We start from the raw sequence: 23,238 nt of genomic DNA, 5'->3' as shown, positions 1-23,238 counted from the left end.
ATCAATTTCGGCATTCCCGTAATCATTTCTCCCATTTACGGCTTTCCCCGCAGTCCGGGGCAACGCCGAAAAAGTCCCTCCTTTGATATTTTTAGTTTGTGGCTTAACGGTATGCGAATTCATCAAATGCGCCTGTTATGTTTGAAAGGCAAAAGACTGGCCTCTCGAATGACGCCAACAAGAATAGCTTATGTTGTCTACCTTGCGTGCTACGGGCGTCAGAAAAAAGTATTCGGCGTTCCCCCAACTCCCCCCCGTACTAGTTCCTACAATTCCGGAACTAGTCCCCGAGTCTAGCGAATCAAGATCGAAAGGCTGCGAATAGGACAAGCAGTTGTAACTAATGCTCGCGAATGATATAGAACAAAGCGTGCTCGATAAAATAGATGTTATTATACATGATCAAAACAGTTCAAAATATCATGTAGAGAAAACAAACGAAGACATTTCATGATTCCGTAAAGACAACTAGCGGTATTCATCTAGATGTTGCCTAGGAGAATATGAGCAGGTCTAACACCTCACCCAAGGTCACCTCAGGGGGTGACCTTGGGTCACTGCAGGCCTACGGAGCATTTGCCAAGACATGAAATAGGACTAATTACAGGACTGTAGTTAGTCCGTAACAGCAATAGGACTGTAGTTGGCTAGTTTTGATATGGGCCAAGTCTTGATATGGCCGCGAGGAAAAAAGTGGCCTGTATTAATACTGCCCGGCCCGTATTAATGCCGACCGCGAGGCAGTCCGCATTAATGCTGACCGGGGGCCGTATTAATACGGGCCAGGCCTCCGGTCAGTATTAATACGGGCCGGGCAGTATTAATACGGACCGGGTTTTCAAACGGGCCGTAACATATACACGGCAGTGGTACGAATCGTTTTCGGCACCCGCTACGCGGGACAGCCTTGACCGCACGCTTCCTGTCACGCACCCCAGGTGGCACCGCACTGGTGCGCACGCTGGGGCTATCCCGATTTCTCGGGCCCGGCAGGTCAGAGGGCTGCTCCGGGACATGAAGCGAGGCCGTGCCCTCGGGACATGTCACCGGACCGAAGGATCTGTTTAAAGGCGGATCAGGCCCGTGTATCTGTGGCCGGGGACGCTGGCTGGCACAGCGGTAATCCCCACGACCGAGCGAACACTCCCCAGTTACTGCCATCTCCTGGGTAGGAGCCGGCCGAGGAAAACGCTGCCAGAGGTCAGCTTTGATCCAAGGACCTCCCACGCCAAACGTGAACGCACTTGCCAATTGCGCCACAAGGGTGGTCGCTCAGAGCAGGTATGATTAAAAGGGGTTACCCTCCACGCCTACCCTTCGTCGACCAAGTCAGGAGGGCCAATAAAAAACTCCCACGCTTGACCATATTTGAGGGAAATTATCTATATTATGACAATCTCACACTTGGAAAACATCGGTGAGAAAGTTCACGTCAGTGGGAACGGTCAAATCGAATTCCCATAGAAAATTCGACATGACCCAGTCACCGGTAGTCGTACAGACCGCCCGAGATCAAGAAGATGTCTCGCGATTGTTTGTTTTTGTTTTGTTTTGTTGGGTTAGGCCCTTTCGGTCGACAAGACCATTGCAGAGCCGGAAGGATGGTAGGAATTAGGGGGAGACATTGGTCTGGGCAGGCACCCTAGTGAGTCGCCGGGGCTGAGCCCGTCCAAAGGACAGGCCACCCAGCCCCAAGGCACTCACTGCACCCGGCTACGGGGTGCGCTCCCTCAGGAGCAGCGGTGCCGCTCCAAGGGAGCAGCCCGCATGAGATAAAGTTGCCTGTCCAGCCCGAAGGGGGGTTGCGGCGTGGAGGAGAAGGATTTCAGTATCCTGAGGATAGAAGCACGGAACGGTGGTCTCGCGATTGTTTGTTTTGTTTTGTTGGGTTAGGCCCTTTCGGTCCAATGAGACCATTTCAGAGCCGGGAGGATGATAGGATATAGGGGGAGACATTGGTCTGGGCAGACACCCTAGTGAGTCGCCGGGGCTGAGCCCATCCAGAGGACAGGCCACCCAGCCCCAAGGCACTCACTGCACCCGGCTACGGGGTGCGCTCCCTCGGGAGCAGCGGTGCCGCTCCAAGGGAGCAGCCCGCATGAGATAAAGATGCCTGTCCAGCCCGGAAGGGGGTTGCGGCGTGGAGGAGAAGGATTTCAGTATCCTGAGGATAGAAGCACGGAACGGTGGTCTCGCGACTGCTTTCGTGACCTATATAAGAATCTAAATGGTTTCACTTGGTAGTTTCGGAAGAAAAGGCGTTGCCAATCGTCCCGTGATGAATACTGCAGAGGTTTTAAAGATGCACCCTAACAGTTGTACTTTCGCCCCCACTTGAAACCGCCAAACAATGTGCCAGTATATCATTGGTGCAAAAAAAGTTAATTGCTGTAATTCAAAACTGTATGAGACAACGCCATCTAGTTGTGCCAGTAGATCCAACTCCTTCAGAGCAGGTTATCCCGCGACCGCCTGGGGGGGGGGGTCGGATCCGACCCCCCCCCCCTCTGTGTTTCTTGAATAACTCATGAACCGCTTGCGCTATCAACTTGAAACTTCGCATACCTTCTCCCCCATCAATTTGACGTCTCTTGTGCAATTTTTAAGAAAAAATTTTCAATTTTTTATAGATATATCGATTTTAGTGATGTAACTACATGGCGTTTTCAGTCAAAAAAATGGTAAATGTTTAAAAAATCGCCAAAAATCGAGGTTTTAAGCAAATTGCAAATTAAGGACATGACAAGACGCAGCTCAACGAGTTCTTCAAAATGGCTATCTCGGATTTTCCATAAAATGCGTTTTTCACCCCTAAAAATTCAAAAAACTGTATTTTTTTGAAAACAGCTTATAAAATCCAAAATTTTGAGAATTTCCAAAAAAACCGGAATATATGTTATAGAGCTCTATTAGAACATTAGATGTCCCAAATTTCAACTTTCTTTCTTGATTTTTGACCCCCAAATTGTAAAAAATAGCTCCAACATGCATACGGCATGGTGACGTCATAAGCATTTTCGCGAATTAGAGGCACTTCTGAACATCGCATGTGAAAACAAATAGCACCACTAGATTCCTGGGACAAAGCTCGTCTAGAAAAGTGCATTGTTATGTCAAAAATAAAAAGTTGAAAAATTGACTTTTTTTCTTAGCCCTCGTTTAGTTATGTATGGAATAAACGATTTTTTATGCTTTCAATGCACACTTATCACCAGCACAGTGACTTGGGGTCACATATAACCATTACCATCGGATTTGGCGTGAAAAATAAGCCATAAAACATGTGTCGCACGCCCATGTAGCAGAAAGTGAAAACCGTGACCTTTCGTGACCTGACCTGACCTTGACCCGTACTTAGTATGACCCCTATACGCACATGGTGCCTTCACTAGGTCTTTGAGGTCATTTGTGGTGAGTTTCGGGCAGCAGCTATCGATTCCGCTGTCCGTAAGCCTAATCATGCAAAACCCCTGAATTTGACCTTTGACCTGACCTTGACCCGAAAGTTGACCTCAATCTTAAAATCTTAAGAGTGCTTTGGGAAGGTCTCGTAGAGACCTTTCGAACGCCGCCTCGCGGGGCTCGATACGACCATTGGTTCTCGAGATAACAGGGGGGGGTCGGATCCGACCCCCCCCCCCCCAGGCTGATGTGGGTACGGAAATAGCCCAGGCGGTGCCGGGTAGGGTTGTTAAAAAAAACCGAATTTTGGAAAAGTATATGGGCTTATGGCTCATGTGGTGCGGTTTTCTTTTCTGAGACCAATGATGCCCTTTTTTCTGAAAAGTATTAGTTTTTGTTTTGTTGGGTTAGGCCCTTTCGGTCGACAAGACCATTGCAGAGCCGGAAGGATGATAGGAATTAGGGGGAGACATTGGTCTGGGCAGGCACCCTAGTGAGTCGCCGGGGCTGAGCCCGTCCAGAGGACAGGCCACTCAGCCCCAAGGCACTCACTGCACCCGGCTACGGGGTGCGCTCCCTCAGGAGCAGCGGTGCCGCTCCAAGGGAGCAGCCCGCATGAGATAAAGTTGCCTGTCCAGCCCGGAGGGGGGTTGAGGCGTGGAGGAGAAGGATTTCTGTTTCCTGAGGATAGAAGCATGGAACGGTGAAAAGTATTAACTGTTAGGGGCTCCTCAAACGGCTTAAAGAGGACCATGCTACGCCCGCCGACCGGCCGGTGTCAATAAGGGCGAGAACTCGACGGCGCACGGCGGCGGCAGCGCCTTATCGGCACCGCGCGCCACGACATCTGCCGGGCGGCCGGCTGGGCGGTGGGAAGTTATAAGTGCGTGGTCTTATTGCACACGATCGGGGTGAGCTATCCCATGTTTTCGGGGCGGAAAGTTTCAGTGCAGCATCGGTGCGTCTGCCACGGTGGTCTGTGTCGATGGTATAGAAAATAACTCAAGCAGAGCTCAGAAAAGAGTGAGTGATTCTGGGTAGTTGCCTCGAAACAATCCGTTTTAAGAATACAGCTGCCTTCTTAACGTACCGTATCACTTGTTAATTCTTCAAAAAACAAACCCTGAGCAATAACACACCTCTTTGCATTGCTGTTGACAATTTACGTTAGTTTTTGACGGTGGCTCGCACCCCCAATATGCTGCCGCGCAACTTTATTCCAACGGCGAAACGGCAACTTCGCGAGAATCGAAAATTCACGATATACGTACAGCAGGGGCTGGCAATGCAGTATGCACAAGGACAGAATATGGAGGAGACCCGACAGTCATCGGCCCAAGTTTGGGGGTGGCTTTAACGAGCATAGGCGTCACCAATGTCATTATTCAGATACGTTGATGTCAGATGCTGGGGCAACAGAATCGACGCCAGGTCATTCGCCGGAGTACCTACTCATATAAATCAAGCGCCGTTTATCCAATCCTTCGAGCATAAGCGACGCCGGCAGTCCGGCCAGGGCGGCCGTGCCCACCGATGCCGATCAAGACCCGAATCCAGACCCGGCATAGAACACAGCTCTGCCCTGACGTGACACATTACCCCGGTGTGTCACTCATGACGGATAAACCAATGCAGGAGCCTTGCCAGCTCCTGTTGTACCTACTTCGTTAAATTTTCGATTCTCGCTACGTTGCCGTTTCGTCGTTGGAATAGAGTTACGCGGCAGCATATTGGGGCTGCGAGCCACCGTCCAAAAGCAACTTAAATTGTCAACAGCAATGCAAAGAAGTCTGTTATTGCTCAGAGCTTGCTTTTTGAAGAATTAACAAGTAATACAGTACGTTAAGAAGGCAGCTGTATTCTTGAAACGGATTGTTTCGAGGCAAGTACCCGGAATCATTCAGTCTTTTCTGAGCTCTGCTTGAGTTATTTTCTATACCATCGACAAAGACCACCGTGGCAGACGCACCGATGCTGCACTGAAACTTTCCGCCCCGAAAACATGGGATAGTTCACCCCGATCGTGTGCAATAAGACCACGCACTTATAACTTCCCACCGCCCAGCCGGCCGCCCGGCAGATGTCGTGGCGCGCGGTGCCGATAAGGCGCTGCCGCCGCCGTGCGGCGTCGAATTCTCGCCCTTATTGACACCGGCCGGTCGGCGGGCGTAACATGGTCCTCTTTAAGCCGTTTGAGCAGCGCCTAGCAGTAATACTTTTCGAAAAAAGAGGTATCATTGGACTCAGAAAAGAATACCGCACCACATGAGCCATGAGCCCATATACTTTTCCAAAATTCGGTTTTTTTTAACAACCCTAGTGCCGGGTTATGTAAAGGTTCGCCATCCACGGATATGCGTTTACAATATCTCGAGTAGTTTCAACTCTTTCAGTGAGGGCTATCCCAATGACTCGACACCCGCGGGGACAATATCCGATGCTGAGTAGCTACCTTACTGCAGACTGTGGGTAGTGGTACGGTGTATATTTACGAGTAATAAGGCAGGCAAGTCTGCTTACCCTCTAGCTAGAATCTGGACATGCCACATGGCGAGTTAATACACATATACCACCCGCAGAGCAACGCTTAACCCTCGCCGGCCGAGGGGGGGGGGGGGGTGCCGCCCCCCATAGGGTTTTTTCGCGATAGCTCCGAACACGCTGGCGATAGAGAGCTGAAACTTGGCATACCTGACCTTTGATCCAAGCCGCATCTTTTGACACCAACCGCATTTTTGGGTTAGGTCAGGTCACTGACCTATGACGTCATAAGTGAACCTCTGCACGGTCTTCAGATGTCGCAACTTCGCAACGCCCTCACTGCCAGAGGAGATGTCACAGGGAAATGAAACTTGCAGGATCTAGTATCCATTATGAGTCTCACAACCTGTATATCTTGGATTTTTCCTAAAGGTCATATGAGGTCAGGTCATTTTCGTGACCTCACCATTATAAGTCAATGGGGAAAAATGAAAACTGCTATTCTGGCGCCGGGAACGATCTCCAACTATCTCAAGCACACAGAATCGTGATTTGATGCACTCCTTGCAAGGTTAGATGCGTCACTTTTGCAATGTTGACCTTGTGTGACGTCATTTATGACGTCATCAAGGTCATATTAGTTTTTCGTCAATAACTCTTGATCAAATTGAGCTAGCGAGTCGAGAAAGCCACCAATGGACTCAGGAAGACCTGCCGAATCGAATGATATGCGACATGACCTCTTTCGACCAACTTTGTGACCTGGGGGTGCTGACCTGACCTTGACCTGAGGTCAACACCCCAAGTTGACCTGACCCGGACAAAAAGCATATCATTCGACGCGCCTGAGTGAGGCGAACACGATGCTGCCAAAATCGCGGCTCTGCGGCCGTTTTTTGCGAAGTTATTCACCAAAAACTGAATCGTACCCTGGGACACTTGACCTGACCTCAGAGGTCACCGGTTGACCTAGGACCTTAAAATCGGGTACCAATCTCTGCGTCTCGTAACGGCGCACACGATCGTTTTTTTCCGCGACGCGCTAGCTCCACCAGGGGCGAAACGGCGAGAGGGGGGTCGTACCCGCCTCCCCCCCCTCGGCCGGCACGTATGTAGAAAACCAATAGGTCCGGCCAGGCCCATGTCACTCCATTTTTGATGACATCATAAGGGGGCCTGAGGACAAAAATGGCGCGGTGCGCCACAATCGCTTCAAAGCTACTTGCCAACAGTTGCCATTTTTGAAAATATTATTTTGAAATAAAGTTCCCAGTAATAAAAATATTGTAATAAAGTTGTTGAATAAATCGATACCATATCTAAAAACTTAACCCTCGCCCGCACATGGGGGGGGGGGTGGTTGCCCCCCCCCAAGGTAGTCTTTCTGCTCTGCACTCAACATTTTTAGAGCTAGAAGGCTGATTTTTCGTATAGCTGCTCCTCTATCCTTTCTTGATGTTCACTGAAAATTTCAAGTTTCTGTGGTTTTTGGTTTCGGAGATATGACCTTGTTTTTCAGGTCATGTCATGACCCAAATGGCCAATTCTCAACATCTTGCGTTGGCTATGGGCCTTGTGAGCTTTGAACACCTTGATTTCGGCCTTTTATGCCAATCCTACCTCCCACCTATCATGAAACATGTTGTTCGACGATGTACAGAGGTCAAGGTCAGGGTCAAGGTCAACCTAGGTCATCTAAGATAATTGCGTTTTAGGCAAGCTGAATTTACTTTTTTTGAAATTTTTTGACTACATTTTTGGTAAAAGCTTCTCAGATCATGATTTCATGTAATATGGACACATAAACAATCGGTGCACACATCAGTATACACACAGACACACACAGACATACAAACACATATTATTGACCTTGACCTAACTTGACCTGAGATGACCTCAGCAGCAAAAACCTGGTCGGGTAGTGTGACAAAGAGGTTCTAGCTGGCTTGGCACCAGAAAACGGCATCGTCATCGGTATATGACAAGCAGCGCGCTTGATATCCAACGGTGACCTAAAACAGCAACATTTTTTAGTTTGACCTGACCTGGAAGGTCAATGACTGACCTGAGAAGGTAAAACTGGGTATCATTGGATTCGTCTCTTCCCAAAGAATCTTTTTGGTCTTTACCGCTAAGCTCTATCTCCAACAGGAACGAAACGGCGCGGGGGGGTGGGTGGCAACCACCCCCCCCCCCCATGTGCGTTCTAGGATGGGAAAATGGCATGTGCGGGCGAGGGTTAAAGGGACCCTCCCACCTTAACATTAGTTTTGAGTTGAGATAGCCAAGTTTGCGGCCAGGCTCAGAAACCACCATTTATCCTGGTCGCAACCCCCGCAGCTTTATGGTGTTCAAACAATTTCTTCCCTTTACTTGCAGGGTGGGACCAGCGTGGTCCCTATCTCTTAACCATTACGGGAATCTGATGACGTCATCAGGCTTTCGAACGTCCGTTAAATGTTTGACTAAAACGTTTTGTAGCACGCGATGGTATATGCTGCTTTGCGCGCAACAAATGCCGCACTTTCAAATAAAGTCGCTAGGAACAGCGGAGATTCCAAAAAGTAAACAAAAGTAAAAGTCTAATATCTTGAAAACCGGTGAATATTTTTCGATGAAATTTGGTAGATATTCGTTTTTGCTCTTTCTGAACCGAGCGACATCACTTTCATGCCAATTCATTAACTTTTTTGAAGGTGGGAGGGTCCCTTTAATGAAAAATGATTTATTCATAGTAAAAATATAAGCTCGATGCGTTTTTACGTTGCTTTCCTGCAACTGCAGAGGATTTTTAAATCGTCTATATCTTTAAAACCGGCCATTTCTTAGCATATTGCTGCTCCTTTTTATCGCTAGAAAATTGGTTGGACTTTCTAATGACATCAACGGCTGAGCGATATGTGTAGAGTGTCACCAACAATCTTCAAATGAAGTTAGTCATGTAACACGGCGGTTTCTCGTGCCCAGGGCGGGGCGCGCCGGTGTTGTAGTCAGCCCTTGCCAGAGAGATGTTCTGCCGGTCCAGGTGTATTGTCCACGAGCACAACACAGAGCGAGATGGTCAGCTACAGTGTCGGTCGAGACCGATGCAGGTACACGTCCGGCCTCAGTGGCCGCCGGGGGTCTTCTCACAAGCACGCGGAGCAGATGTTATGCGTCCAGCGGCTGTGGAGCCCTGTGGTCTTCCCGGACTGGTAACACGTCCGGCGCCGATGGTGGCTCTAGGTCTTCTCCCCCGTTCCTCCGTCCGGGAGGCCAGAGCAGAACTACTCTAACTTTAGGGCGTAGCCTTCTAACCTACGTGGCAGCTTACTATTGGCCAGGAGAGCATTTCATACATGGTTACACAGTTTGCGATTGGTCACTACCTCGTCGGAGGTGGGAGGTGCACTGCCCGAGGCGCACCCGGTACTGACTAAGTGTGACTAAACTATGATGGACAGGTATGTAAACGGTAGATCTAAAGCTTTGTTAAGTACAGGGCAGAGCCGAGATAGTTGAATAGCGCGCGCCGCTAAATCCTCAGAAGATAGACATGCGTGACACCGTGACGAACCGGCTTTGGGCGGCGGCGCGGCGCCACGGCTGGGCGGCGGCGCGGCGGCACGACAGCGCAGCGGCGTTCGGCGAAGTCGGCAAAGTCGGCCCCGTACGGCAGAGATACAGTGAAGTAATGAACGTTAAAGATGTCTAATTGAAATAGGGCCACCACGCAGGTAAAATCGAACTGCAAACTGTTTAATCCTAAACCCACTAAAATAGAAGCTACGGTTAGCGTAGACAAACAACAATAAGCAATTAATCGAGAGAGACGCACGTTACACACCTCCCCCACCCAGGGCAAGAGCTTTGACCAGGACAAAGCAGAGTCCGACGCCTGAAGGGCGAAGGACGCAAGGCACACAACAGGCACGACGAGAACACAACACAGGGAGGGAGGGTGGGAAACGCGACGGACGAACGCGGAACGCGACGGACGAACGCGACGAATAGCACTTGTGCACTCGCTGCAGTGCACGGAAGCAGTGGTTGCAGTCCATGACGTGAGTCATCGTAGCCCACGGTGTTAGATGATGACCTGGATCGTGAGCCGGTGAGGCAACTGGTGACCCAGATTGCTGGTGCGCGGGACACGTCACTTGGTAGCGCACGGTTGCGCTCGGTGCGCTACACTGAGTAGTTCAGTGACCCGGATAGTTCCTTGGTCCATTGTGATGCAGGCGCGGCGCCGTGCATACACCATACACATACACTCGCACGCACATTGGTGAAAGGAAACAAAGAGGCCTCACACCTGGCCATACGTGGCCCGTCACGGCATATCCGTTGTGGCACTAGACTGGGCGCTGAATGATGCCGGTGCATCGTTTACAGTTACCACGTGCCGGCTCTGCTAGCCAGCCGAGCACAATGTGACACTCGTCAAGTTATGGCTGGCTCATGATAGTCTCGAGAAATGGAAGCTGGGAGGACAAAGGGAGGAATGGTAGGTAGATTCGCAAAAACATCCATCCATAATGCATCGCTGTGACACCTATGGTCCCAATCACAACGACCAATGCATCGTTGTGGCTCCTACGGTCTCTACCACAACGACCGTTTATTACATCGAGCTAGAGATAGCCAAATCAATGCAAAAAAAAAACTAAGTAATCGGAAGCTTCCAGTAACAATCCGATGAGTCACCTCAATCATGGTGCTACATCACGGCAAATGGTTGTTGAACGTCAACGACATTTGGATTGCTAGCTAAACTGCCAGACAATCAGTTCCAGATTTTACCTTCGTCTCTCGATTGCAGGGCACTGATAAAAAAATAGACATTTGTCTCTTCTATTACGCAGCTCTGGTGTACGTTCCGTCGTACACAACCCTTCGAGAGGCTCGAGACCTCAGACCTAATCGTGCAGCCTCTGTGGCAGCGATAACGTCCATGCTCTCCACTGTCCGGTAACTGTGGCGAGATTACAGTGGGGTCACCTATTGCTGCTGAAGGGTTCTGAAAATTTGCAATGCACCTGTCTCATACGTTTGTTGACTTTACTCAGAAAAGCAGACCAACATCAGTCACCGTGCGTGACTTGACCGCACTCGGTCACCAATTAATATACAAGTTTCATTCCTTTCTTCGGTAAATGCCTCCCTAAAAAGATTCTTGCAACATCATAAGGGCTTATCTCAACATCGTAGTCCTATTTCAGGCGTAGTCATCAATTGCACTAATTCTGTTCGGCCCGTTTACATTTTTATTTCGTTTTGTAGGATTATTCAAGGGGCCTAAATTAGTGCTTTTCGGAGCGATTACACGAATCTGAGTTTATCAAGGTCTGGGTATTTAGGTTCCGGCTGAATGGGCGCTTGATTGACTCGTCGCTGTTGGGTTTCGTGATCCTTCCGTCCAAGATAAGTGTCTCTTTCGTTAATGATTGATAATAGCTCTAGGCGTTCGGCTCGCTCACTAGAACTTAGATCGAACAGGTCAGCTTTGTTCATTTCGGCACGCCATAAGTCTAGTTTTTCGCCAAATGGATTTATTCTTAATAACTCTCGGTCCTTTGCAGGCTGGCGTTGGGAAGCACTGGGGTTTTTCTTTGTTACCTTCACCGAGGATTTGGAGGATCCGGAACCAGGAGCATGCAGGCGGGACGAGTTGGATTGAGCCATGATTGATACAACTGAGAGCGAAAAATACAAAATCATAAAGTGAACCCTTTACGTTACGCTGAGCTTTTCAGATTGCAAAAGTAAAATTAAAATCCAGTGCCACTCGGGAGATGTCGAGACGTACCTTTGATGGCGTCGCCGAAGATGGGTTGTTCACTCGTTAACTATCACTCCACTATCACTTTCACTATACGCGCCGGGACGGATTGTTTCGATTACGCGCGAGAGAGTCTGGTTGTAGCGCTGGGTGTGGAACGCCTTTGAAGTCACTCGATGAAGATGCCTCGAAGAAGAAGAGCGTCAGTTGACCTCTCTGATGACGTCAGTTGACCTCGTTGGAGAGCGCGAGTTGAACTCTCTTTCCTGTTACTTTTTGTCTCGATGACGAGAGACAGTCGGTTAAAGTTGTCAGCGGCTTAGGTCGTGCGCTGGTTGTGATAACTGCCGTATAACTCGGGCAGATTGGGGCCTGACTGGTACAGTTCTGATTTCAGAGCCCTTTATGACTGGTACTGGTACAGGTACTTGTACCTTAGACTGACACCGGTGAAGATAAACGATGTCGAGCTTTAGCGTACTCACTTTGGAGCAGTTTGTTCAGCGGCTCACTGTAAAGTATCGGCAGATGTAGTAGCCGTGAGAGCTGGCTAGTAGCAGCTGTCGTTCAGCAACGATGACCAGGTACTTGTCATCGACAGAGTTTGTCAGCAGCAGAGTTCGTCAGCGGCAGAGTTCGGACTGAAGAATAGAATCGGCGCACGAAGAAGCAGATGGAAGTGAGAAGACGGCTTCTTCGGCAGGTGCAATCCGACGTCAGCGGCACCAATGTAACACGGCGGTTTCTCGTGCCCAGGGCGGGGCGCGCCGGTGTTGTAGTCAGCCCTTGCCAGAGAGATGTTCTGCCGGTCCAGGTGTATTGTCCACGAGCACAACACAGAGCGAGATGGTCAGCTACAGTGTCGGTCGAGACCGATGCAGGTACACGTCCGGCCTCAGTGGCCGCCGGGGGTCTTCTCACAAGCACGCGGAGCAGATGTTATGCGTCCAGCGGCTGTGGAGCCCTGTGGTCTTCCCGGACTGGTAACACGTCCGGCGCCGATGGTGGCTCTAGGTCTTCTCCCCCGTTCCTCCGTCCGGGAGGCCAGAGCAGAACTACTCTAACTTTAGGGCGTAGCCTTCTAACCTACGTGGCAGCTTACTATTGGCCAGGAGAGCATTTCATACATGGTTACACAGTTTGCGATTGGTCACTACCTCGTCGGAGGTGGGAGGTGCACTGCCCGAGGCGCACCCGGTACTGACTAAGTGTGACTAAACTATGATGGACAGGTATGTAAACGGTAGATCTAAAGCTTTGTTAAGTACAGGGCAGAGCCGAGATAGTTGAATAGCGCGCGCCGCTAAATCCTCAGAAGATAGACATGCGTGACACCGTGACGAACCGGCTTTGGGCGGCGGCGCGGCGCCACGGCTGGGCGGCGGCGCGGCGGCACGACAGCGCAGCGGCGTTCGGCGAAGTCGGCAAAGTCGGCCCCGTACGGCAGAGATACAGTGAAGTAATGAACGTTAAAGATGTCTAATTGAAATAGGGCCACCACGCAGGTAAAATCGAACTGCAAACTGTTTAATCCTAAACCCACTAAAATAGAAGCTACGGTTAGCGTAGACAAACAACAATAAGCAATTAATCGAGAGAGACGCACGTTACAGTCATTTTTACGTTATAAAGGAATGGAGTACCCCTGGCGAGCATCGGGGTGACGTCACTCAGGATCTGTCTCTGATTGGTCGGCGGGGGAGTGACTGTACCTTCTATAGATGGCCTTGGGTCCGGCGAGGGTTAACCCGCGCACCGACGGGGGTCTGCGCCAACTTCGTACCGACGGGGGGGGGGGCGGATGACCGCCCCCCCCCGAGATCTCGAGAACGAAGCAAGATAGCGAAAAGCGGTAAACGGCAAGTGATACGCACGGACAAGGTCTACAATTTTTACGAAGGTCATTTTCAGGTCAGGTCAAAGATGACGTCACAGGGGTCAAAAAGGTCAAAATGGCGGCGCTAGGTATGGAGAGAGTTTTTCTCAAATAACTTTCGAACTAGTCAATATAGGAACAAACTAAGGGCATCATCATGATCCTCTCGTCAATCCGCATCGAATGATATATATGTTGACCTCGAAAGGTCAAGGTCAAAGGTTGACCTCAGGTCACATGACTTCGAGGTCATCATGTATATCATTCGATATGTCTTGACGAGCTAAACACAATGAGACCATCCGCGTGGCTGTATCTTGTTCCTGTACGGAGTTATTGGCAAAAAACCGTTGGTGACCTTTGATGACGTCACATGACCTCACAGCTGCCCAACAGCAAAACAGACCTCAAGGTAGTGAAGGTTGATCGTATATGAGGTCATGTATGGTTTATGGGGCCATTCCGACCCGTTTTAGTGGTAAAAACAGGGAGTTGATTTTCCCCCATTGACTTATAATGGGGAGGTCGAGAAATTGACCTGACCTTAGGTCATCGATATCAAAATTCCGAGATAAACAAATTGTAGCTACTAATGACCTTATAACATCCTGCGACTTTCAAAGGCCTCCGACATCTACTGTAGCTCTGGCACGGTGACAAAGGTGCAAAAAAGTAACTTGAGGTTGGGTCATTCAAAGTGACCTGGTGACCTGACCTTGAAATTTAGGAGGTTCAAACTTGCACACCATGTGTAAAAGTGATGAGAGAATAGTCGTACTAAATTTCGCGGCGCTACGCGCCGTGGTTTTCCCGCTATTTGCGAAAAACCTCAGGGGGGCGGATATTCGCCCACCCCCGTCGGTGCGCGTGTTAATTCGCCAGCTTCGGGTAAAATTGTTTTCAGTGCAAGACAGCACACATTCATTCTTCATACATCATACATTTCCACCAAACGCCCTCCACACATAATGCTCAGAAATCAAGCAGCTATCTACGAGCTACCAGTAACCGGAACGCGAGTGGCCCGGCACGGACGTCACAGAAGCGCGTCTGAGCGTGCCACAGGCATTTCCCCGCGACTCTGCCAGACTCCAGCCGGCATAGGCGCGTGAGCCGGGGGCAGCATGGGGGCAGCCTGCCCTACAACTCTGGGGCCGTGGGGGGCGGAGGAGGCATTGCCCCACAAAGTTTTATTAAAGGCCAGGAACCGTCGGGGCAGCTTGTCCTCCCTATGCTGCCAAAAAAAAAATGCTGAATGGAAGACAATCTTACTTAATAAATTTCAAGTTGTCTCTGCGTCCGTCAGCCTTATGTGTCTTCTTGCGCCGGAACGGCGCCGCGTAGCGACGTGAAATTTGGTGACCACAAACTTTGGGTGGGGCGGACCATCGTATCAAAAGATGGGCGCAATCGGACGAGGGGTGCGGCGTCAGCGCGTGCATCTCTGCCCCAGGCTGGGCGCGGCCGGCGCTGAGCAGAGAGCACGCGCTTTAGGCTCAGTTGTTCGCTTAAAAAACTGAGTGAAAAGCATCAGAGCCGGGAGGTCGTTGACCTTTGACAACGAAGGCCGACACAAGGCACCGCTCGCCAAGAGGATTCGCCAGTAAATACAATTAATTTGTTTTTGCAATATCTCAGCCGTTTCTGGCCCGATTTAGCTGAAACCTGGACTGTCGGTGGAAGTGTAGTGTAGGGTAGGGTAGGGTAGGGTAGGGTAGGGTAGGGTAGGGTAGGGTAGGGTAGGGTAGGGTAGGGTAGGGTAGGGTAGGGTAGAGTAGGGTAGGGTAGGGTAGGGTAGGGTAGGGACTAGGGGTAGGGTAGGGTAGGGTAGGGTAGGGTAGGGTAGGGGTAGGGTAGGGTAGGGTAGGGGTAGGGTAGTGTAGGAGTAGGGTAGGGGTAGGGTAGGGTAGGGTAGGGGTAGGGTAGGGTAGGGTAGGGTAGGGTAGGTTAGTGTAGGGTAGTGTAGGGGTAGGGTAGTCTAGGGGTAGGGTAGGGTAGGGTAGGGTAGGGTATAGGGTAGGTTAGGGTAATGTAAGGGTATGGTAGGGTAGGGTAGGGTAGGGTAGGGTAGGGTAGGGTAGGGTAGGTTAGGGTACGTTAGTGTAGGGTAGTGTAGGGGTAGGGTAGGGGTAGGGTAGCGTAGGGGTAGGGTAGGGTAGGTTAGTGTAGGGTAGTGTAGGGGTAGGGTAGGGTAGGGTAGGGTAGGTTAGGGTAGTGTAAGGGTAGGGTAGGGTAGTGTAAGGGTAGGGTAGGGTAGGGTTGAATTGAGTAACATCCTAACTTACAAAGGGCTCGAACAACTCGCATGCATCACCATCATGCCTTACAGTTCAATTAAAAGCAGTTACCCAGTTCTACACAAATAATACCAATAAAAATGCAAGCTTCTACACCCAAACAAATGCATCCGTTAATCATGCATGTCAAAACGTACAGTTATCGCGTAAACCTGTATTCTAGTCTTACTTAAGGCCTGTACACATTCAGCTGTTGTGCTGTTGTCAGCTGAAATAGGCTCCGCCCACCGCTTCTGGCTGACGGAACTGTATACATTTGGCTGATGAGAAATGTCAGCACTGGCTGACTGTTTACAAATATGGCGTTGTAAACAAATATTTCGTCTCATCTTCATGTTCTTTATTAATACAATACTTAAGCAGTTAGATATATTATCAAAATATTTACAGACAATGTGCGAAAGTAATAAGTATATGTCTTGTATCGACAATTAATTATGAAACCAAATATGTGTGAATAGCGCCAACATGGTGTCCAAATTTCATTTATCTGCAGTGCTCAATAAAAATCTGGCACGTGATTTGCTTTCATGCGCCACTACCAGTGTCTAAATGCGTCATTTATGGCTTTTGCTGACGGCTCGGCATCTCTGCACTTGCTTTCTCTTAGCAGCACAGCCCGTCAGCCCATGCTGCCGGCAGCAGAGAGGTGACGTCATGTTGCAAGTGCAACAAAACGTCATCAATTTTTCAGCCAATAGTGTGAGTGATTTTCGGCTGACAACAGCACAGCAGCTGAATGTGTACAGGCCTTTAATAAATTTCAAGTTGTCTCTGCGTCTGTCAGCCTCATGTGTCTTCTTGCGCCGGAACGGCGCCGCGTAGCGACGTGAAATTTGGTGACCACAAACTTTGGGTGGGGCGGACCATCGTATCAAAAGATGGGCGCAATCGGACCACGGGTGCGGCTTCAGCGCGTGAATCTCTGCCCCAGGCTGGCCGAGGCCGGCGCCGAGCAGAGAGCACGCGCTCTAAGCTCATTTTCTTCGCTTGCCAAACTGAGTGAAAACGATGAGAGCCAGCTCGGGAAGTCAACTCTGTGGATTTAAAGAATACAGGTTTTCGATTAGCATCAGGTATAGGCGCAGGTACAGGTATTTGGTACAGGTTTTATCGGTAAATGAAATAAATTTATTATCAAGCGAGCGAAGCGAGCAAAGTGCGAGCGAAGCGAGCAAACTTTCGGATCTGCAGCGCTCCTCGAAAAGCGCATATACCTACATGCCTACCATACAGCTAAATGAAGTAAGTAAACAAACTTAACCCTACTGGCATAAACATACAAGTTTTAACAACCAAACTAATAATCCCCTTAAACATATGTCTCGAATCTATACAGTTATAGCGTAAACCTGTATTCTAGGCCGGCCGGCCGTGGTGACGCTTTTGCGAGGCTTATATCTCAGCAACCACTTGACCGATTTACATGCGGTAATTTTTGCAGGGTAGCTTCATTCTTTCTACCAAGTATTGGACTATTCCCGATGTACGTGGGTGACCACTTATGCACGTGCCACGTGCAAAACGAAGAGGTGTTGGTTTTGCAACAATTGCAATATCTCGGTAACTACTGGGCCGATTGCGCTGAAAGTTGGCATGTAGTCTTATTTAATAATGTGTCTCAATGCTTCTAAATCCTCTGCCGCTCATTCTTCGTCACTATATCCACCGTAATCTGTGTTTTCATTTAAGAGTAGCGAACCAACTTTCAACACGGCATTGCCGTACAGTATGCACTCAGGCGGCTATAACCGCCAGAAGCGACATTGCGGTACAGTATGCAATCAGGCGTTTGATAGTTCTGCCACCTAGCGCGTAAAAGGAAAGGTTGGGCGGCGGACACGACATTGCGGTACAGTATGCACTCAGGCGGCTTTATTCGCCAGCACCGCCATTGCGGTACAGTATGCAATCAGGCGTTTGATGGCTCTGCCATCTAGCGCGAAACAGGAAAGGTGGGGTGGCCACGCAATGGATAGTAGCCGGTTCACGACGGCCATCTGGTAAGTACAAATTTAGTGCAGGTTTGGTGCGATTAGGTTCAGTGTGTTTCTTAGCAGCTATCAGCTAGGGTTACATCAATTACTTATAGCTATTCCTGCTTTTTCATAGTATCAGACATTATTATCGATCAACCCTATTACTGGTGGGGGGGGGGGGGGGCATCGGCCCCCACCTGTAGTATTTTTGCTGTCGATGGAAAATCGCCTTAGGGGTTCGAAATTTGGCGACTTTTCCTTAGCTAAAGGCGTATCCAGGATCAGTTTCTCGGGGGTAAATCCGGTCACACTTAAAACAAAAATAATTTCAAAACAAACGTGTCCATCTGTATGTGTGCATATGCCCTAGAGACAGTATTGCGGTACAGTGTGCATTCAGGCGGTGATACGGCAGACGCGGCACTGCGGCACAGCGTCCATTCAGGCGCTTGACGCTCCTGCCATCTAGCGAGTAAAAAGGAATGTTTGGGCGGTTATGCGAGCCGCACTTATTGGGTAGGTATGCACACTCGATTACCTACCTGGCAATCTTCAAGAGAACAACCTTTCACCATTTACAGCATTAATAATATCCATGATATTGAACAAACGAATGTGATAGAATACAATTAGAGTAGTTTACAGTGCTCATGTTAAGAACGTAGGTATGTTATGTTATGTTACGACTTACTGGTGGTTATAGGAATACACTAGAGTAAGGTGGGAATAGAGCCTATGAGTAGGGTATGGGTAGGGTGTAGGTAGGGTATAGGTAGGGTAGGACATGTATATGGGTAGAATAACGCTTTTTTGCGGCGATCCCGATTGGCGGCGGGCGGGCGGGTAATGCGGGCGATTTTCTTTTTTTGTGGTGTTTGCGGTTGGCGGCGGGTGGGCGGGCGCACGATGCGGGAGGTTTTCATTTGTTCGAGGCGTTTGCGGTTGGCGGCGGTCGGGCGGGCGGTTTTTATTTTTTGCGGCGTTTGTGGTTGGCGGCGGGCGGGCGTGCGATGCGGGCGGTTTTTATTTTTTTGCGGCGTTTGCGGTTGGCGGCGGGCGGGCGCGCGATGCGGGCGGTTTTTATTTTTTGCGGCGTTGTTTGCGGTTGGAGGCGGTCATTTTTACTTTTGCGGCGTTTGCGGTTGGCGGCGGGCGGGCGGGCGCACGATGCGGGCGGTTTTCATTTTTTCGAGGCGTTTGCGGTTGGCGGCGGTCGGGCGGGCGGTTTCTATTTTTTGCGGCGTTTGTGGTTGGCGGCGGGCGGGCGTGCGATGCGGGCGGTTTTTATTTTTTGCGGCGTTTGTGGTTGGCGGCGAGCGGGCGTGCGATGCGGGCGGTTTTTATTTTTTGCGGCGTTTGCGGTTGGCGGCGGGCGGGCGCGCGATGCGGGCGGTTTTTTTGCGGCGTTTGCGGTGTTGTTTGCGGTTGGAGGCGGTCGTTTTTATTTTTGCGGCGTTTGCGGTTGGCGGCGGGCGGGCGTGTTTTTTTTTTAAATAATTCAATGTCCAAACCTTTGGATTCGTATTGCTCCTCGAAAACCCATCCCTACCTACTATACAATTAAGAGAAGCAACTACCAAACACCACCCTACTTATATAAACATAAAAGTTTTGACAACCCAACTAATGGCCCCATCAACCATATCTATCCGAACGTACAGTTATCGCGTAAACCTGTATTCTAGTACCTATTTAAGGAAAAAAAAAGATAAAAAATATCCCTCTGTACCTGACTTGACACTTGACAGCTCATGTGTGGAAGCTTTTATTAACCTTTATTCCAGGTTACCAAAAAGGTAGTTCATTGACTCAGATGAGACGGAATATCTCACTTCTTCGCAACTGTTTTCGTTTCAATTTTTCGTTGCAAATGCTAAGGGGTGAAAAACAAGTGGCCTAAAACCGGTGAGAAAACTAGATTTTGGGGTACCCTAGGTTCCCGGAGGGATCAGGTGTGCAGGTGTGCCCCATCCCAAATTACCTTCCGCCGCCTATGACGTCCCTGGTTTTTATGTGGGGTTTAATGAAATCACAGGTGCCAGCCATGAGCCCAGAGAGTCTCTCGAAAGTGATGAGGATAATTTGGAAGGTCGCACGTAGAATCGACCCGATTTCTGCGCTGAATTCATCTCGGAGATTGCGCGGTACACATACTTATCTCTGAATTCTGCGAAAAAGCGGTCATTCAGAACACGTGCTGCGGGGAACGCCCAGGAGCGGGAAAGAGTGTGAATGACACCAGGTATAAAACTTCCAGAAAAAGTGATTAAAATGCACTAATCATTTTGAGATATTACTATAGTTCGCTTTTTAGTGTTCGTTTGCCCCTCACTGTGAACGTCTTTTTGAACACAACACGAGAATTGCTAGCTGAAACTGGTTGGCGCACATTGATTTCACCAGATTTCACAGACGATCAATTTCATCAAAGTTGTTGACAATTTCACAGACTCAAGGCTGAGCTACACTAGTTAATAGTTAAGAGATAGGGCCTTAGCTAAGGCCCACTTTTCAAATGAAGGGAACGAATTTCTTCAACACCACGAAACTAAGGATATTGCGACCAGGATATATAGTGGTTTCTGAACCTGGCCGCCAACTTGGCTATCTCAACTCAGAACTAATGCAAAGATGGGACAGTCCCTTTAAGACTTCTAATCACTTCTAAACATTCATCAGTAACAGGAGATCCCGCTGAAACCATATAAAATCAGCGCTCTGACTGAACTATTTCTGTTCCGACTCGTCGTTTTTTTTCGGGGGGGGGGGAGCTTTTCGCTCCACGGGACGACACCATTGGCAAGGCAGCTCGCACTATACATTCGCTATGGGACGAGTTTCACGGCGCCAACTGAAATCTCGCAGGAACTGAACTAACGTGATAATTCATGCTAGTGTAGCTTATAGGCTTTATGGCAAGCGCCAAGGTCCCGTTATGGTCAGTTCAAGGTCATTGGTCTCGCATGCCTTTTTTTTTACTCATTTGTTTATTGAAGTGCATCTGAAGTAGTTTTTTAGAGCTGCAATCAAATTTAGCACAAATATTTACATTAGCAATATGGTTTTGGTGCCAACGTCGTATGATCTTTGTATGATCGCAAGCTTTGCCAACGTCGTATGATCGCAAGCTTTGGGAAGATATCAGTGGTGCTGAACACCTTATGGATAGCCGGCAGGACGTTTTCTGGTTGACCTGACATGACCTGACCCGACCTACCCCGAATGCATGGGGATGCATGAGGATTCGAATATTCGATCATTGATCGAATCTACTCAATAGAATGAGCTATCAGGACCTCGAAGAAAAAAACGTAACAATCCCACTCTACGCAGTCCTGGAAGGTCCCGATTTTGCCGACTTTTGGGTCATTGACCTGACCTGAAACATCAACCGATAACCCTCACCTTTAAAATTGGGTTGTCATCGATTTTCTCTCTTCACGGGCAGCACGCGCGATTGTTTTTTTTTTACAACGCTGTAGCTTGATCAGAGTCCGGACGGCAGAAGAGAGGGGCGTTCCTACTACGAACCCCCGTCTCCCTCTGGAAGCGAGATGTAAATAGGCCAATACGGTCGAGTGTTCACCCGACTTATTGGCGTTTTGCCAGCCACTGCGAGGTCAGTAGCGGCGGAACACCTTCAATTAAGCGGGGGGACACTGTCGACCTTTGGTCCCACTCTTTCCATGCAACGCCCATAGGGCCAATGTTAAAATGCCAAAATCAAAGGGGGGCACGGTGCCCCGGTGCCCCCCCCCCCCCGTTCCGCCGCCAATGGTGAGGCCATCACAGGCGGGTGGGGGGTTCTTAGAGCTGCTGGTCCCTAATTGGCCGACAAGGGTCCTCAGAGTCCGGTAAGGGACCCTGGCTCAGAGGCCGGCAAGGGGCCCTTAGAAGCCGGCGTGGGTCCCTTTTGGAGATTAACTTGGCTACTTAGTTGCCAGGAGGTGCTCTTGCGAGCCCTGTGGGGCCCTTCTGAGTTGAATTATGACTAGCATGGACCCCCAGCGGCCAATTTGCATCGCAAGGCACCTCGGGCCCGGTCCCCCTAAACTTGAAGGGGGAAACGTTCATCCTGACCCCTCTGGCTAAGCCACTGCCCGCTTTCACATATGAAGGCCCCCTCTTTCGCATCCTATTCCTTTATAGGCGATGGTACCCCCTCTAAGAATGGCGCCCCCTTTGAAGGATGGCGCCCCTATGAGTTGGTCCGCACCATTTTTTTCTAGCGTGGTTACGCCCCTGCGCCTATGTGCGAGGTACAGGGGGAGGGGAGCATTGTCCTCCCCCAACCGCTCCACCTCTGAGCAGGAGCTTTTAAATCTTCGTTCTGTTCTCTTTCCAAACCCCGTTCCCTTTTCATTGCCCCCTTCGTCCGCTGCAAAACCAACTGCGCCATTCCAGTTGACTGGACTTCCCCGGGCGCATGCGCAGTAAGGCTCTGCACACTGTCTTTGTTACGATATAACGGCGAGAATCTGATGTCAAATATCAATATAAATGGGGTGTCACTACCCCCTGACGAGTGATAACTGATAAGGGGTCTCCTAACCCCCTATCCCGACCCCTTACCGTATTATCGGTTGCTGGCAGAGTCTGCACTCGTTCCACACCCCAGCCCTCTGCCCCACACTGCAACACTGAGCGCTGCTTCATGAAGGTCACAGACATGGAACGTGAGTCATGGGCGCACAGTGGACACGGTGCGCTGTGCAGCGGGAAGTAATTTAACGATCTGATGTGGCATATTGTGGTGGATAATAATTATAGACCGGTTGTAGACTTTAGACCTGTGGTGGGGGGATGTCGGCGGCGGGCAGGCAGACACTGGAGCCGCCGGGAAGGGGGGGGGGCGTCTGCAGAGGTCACAGAGATCATCCCGTCCGAACTCGTAGTTATAGCAGTGGCCACTTTCGAACTTATAGATAGGCACTGATGAATAGGTAGTTGCAGTCTATCAATGCTTTGTATCATGGGGACGGAACCGGAGGTATTACTGGTTGGGAGGGGCGCTTACTATGGCGTGCCTCCCCCCCCGCTGTACAGCCCCGCTGTTGCTAGGTCGCTGTTTATACCATGGGCTGCGGGGGTCATGGGCCGCCCACGTCCACGGCGGCGGGCGGTATTCCTTCATACGCGACGCTAATTGCTGACATTTATTGATTTTACTATTTTTATCACCTTTACAACTTATTTTGGTAAAGCTACGCTTTTAATGTCATCTTTTCATACTTGCTGCTGGTTTTGCAACTGCTGTCATCGTTTTCATGATTGGCGTGGAGAAAAATATGAATGTGGCGTCATCTATGTTACTCGTACAAGTAAAGTGACAACTAGCGACACCTATGCATATCCAGCTGGTATCACTGTGGTATAGAGATGTCAGTCAGATACCAACTTTTTGGTATACCGATACCAAACCGATACCAACTTGGTATTTGG

General features: G+C 49.7%; 1 protein-coding gene across 1 annotated transcript in view; it reads right to left on the bottom strand.

Annotated features, from left to right (window-relative positions):
• LOC122390800 overlaps positions 1 to 22,455 on the bottom strand; it is a 37,093-nt gene extending 14,638 nt beyond the window's left edge. The window contains exon 1 of the mRNA XM_043384111.1: positions 22,369 to 22,455. Within this exon, the coding sequence (XP_043240046.1) occupies positions 22,369 to 22,452 (84 nt within the window). The 5' untranslated portion in view covers positions 22,453 to 22,455. The remainder of the gene's footprint in view (positions 1 to 22,368) is intronic.
• Between the last annotated feature and the right edge of the window lie 783 nt (positions 22,456 to 23,238).

The sequence above is a fragment of the Amphibalanus amphitrite genome, unplaced genomic scaffold (genome assembly GCF_019059575.1).
Source record: "Amphibalanus amphitrite isolate SeventyFive unplaced genomic scaffold, NRLGWU_Aamphi_draft 000409F_arrow, whole genome shotgun sequence".
Lineage (NCBI taxonomy): Eukaryota > Metazoa > Arthropoda > Thecostraca > Balanomorpha > Balanidae > Amphibalanus > Amphibalanus amphitrite.
Note: the sequence above shows the minus strand (reverse complement) of the source record. Positions and strands in the feature narration are given on the sequence as shown.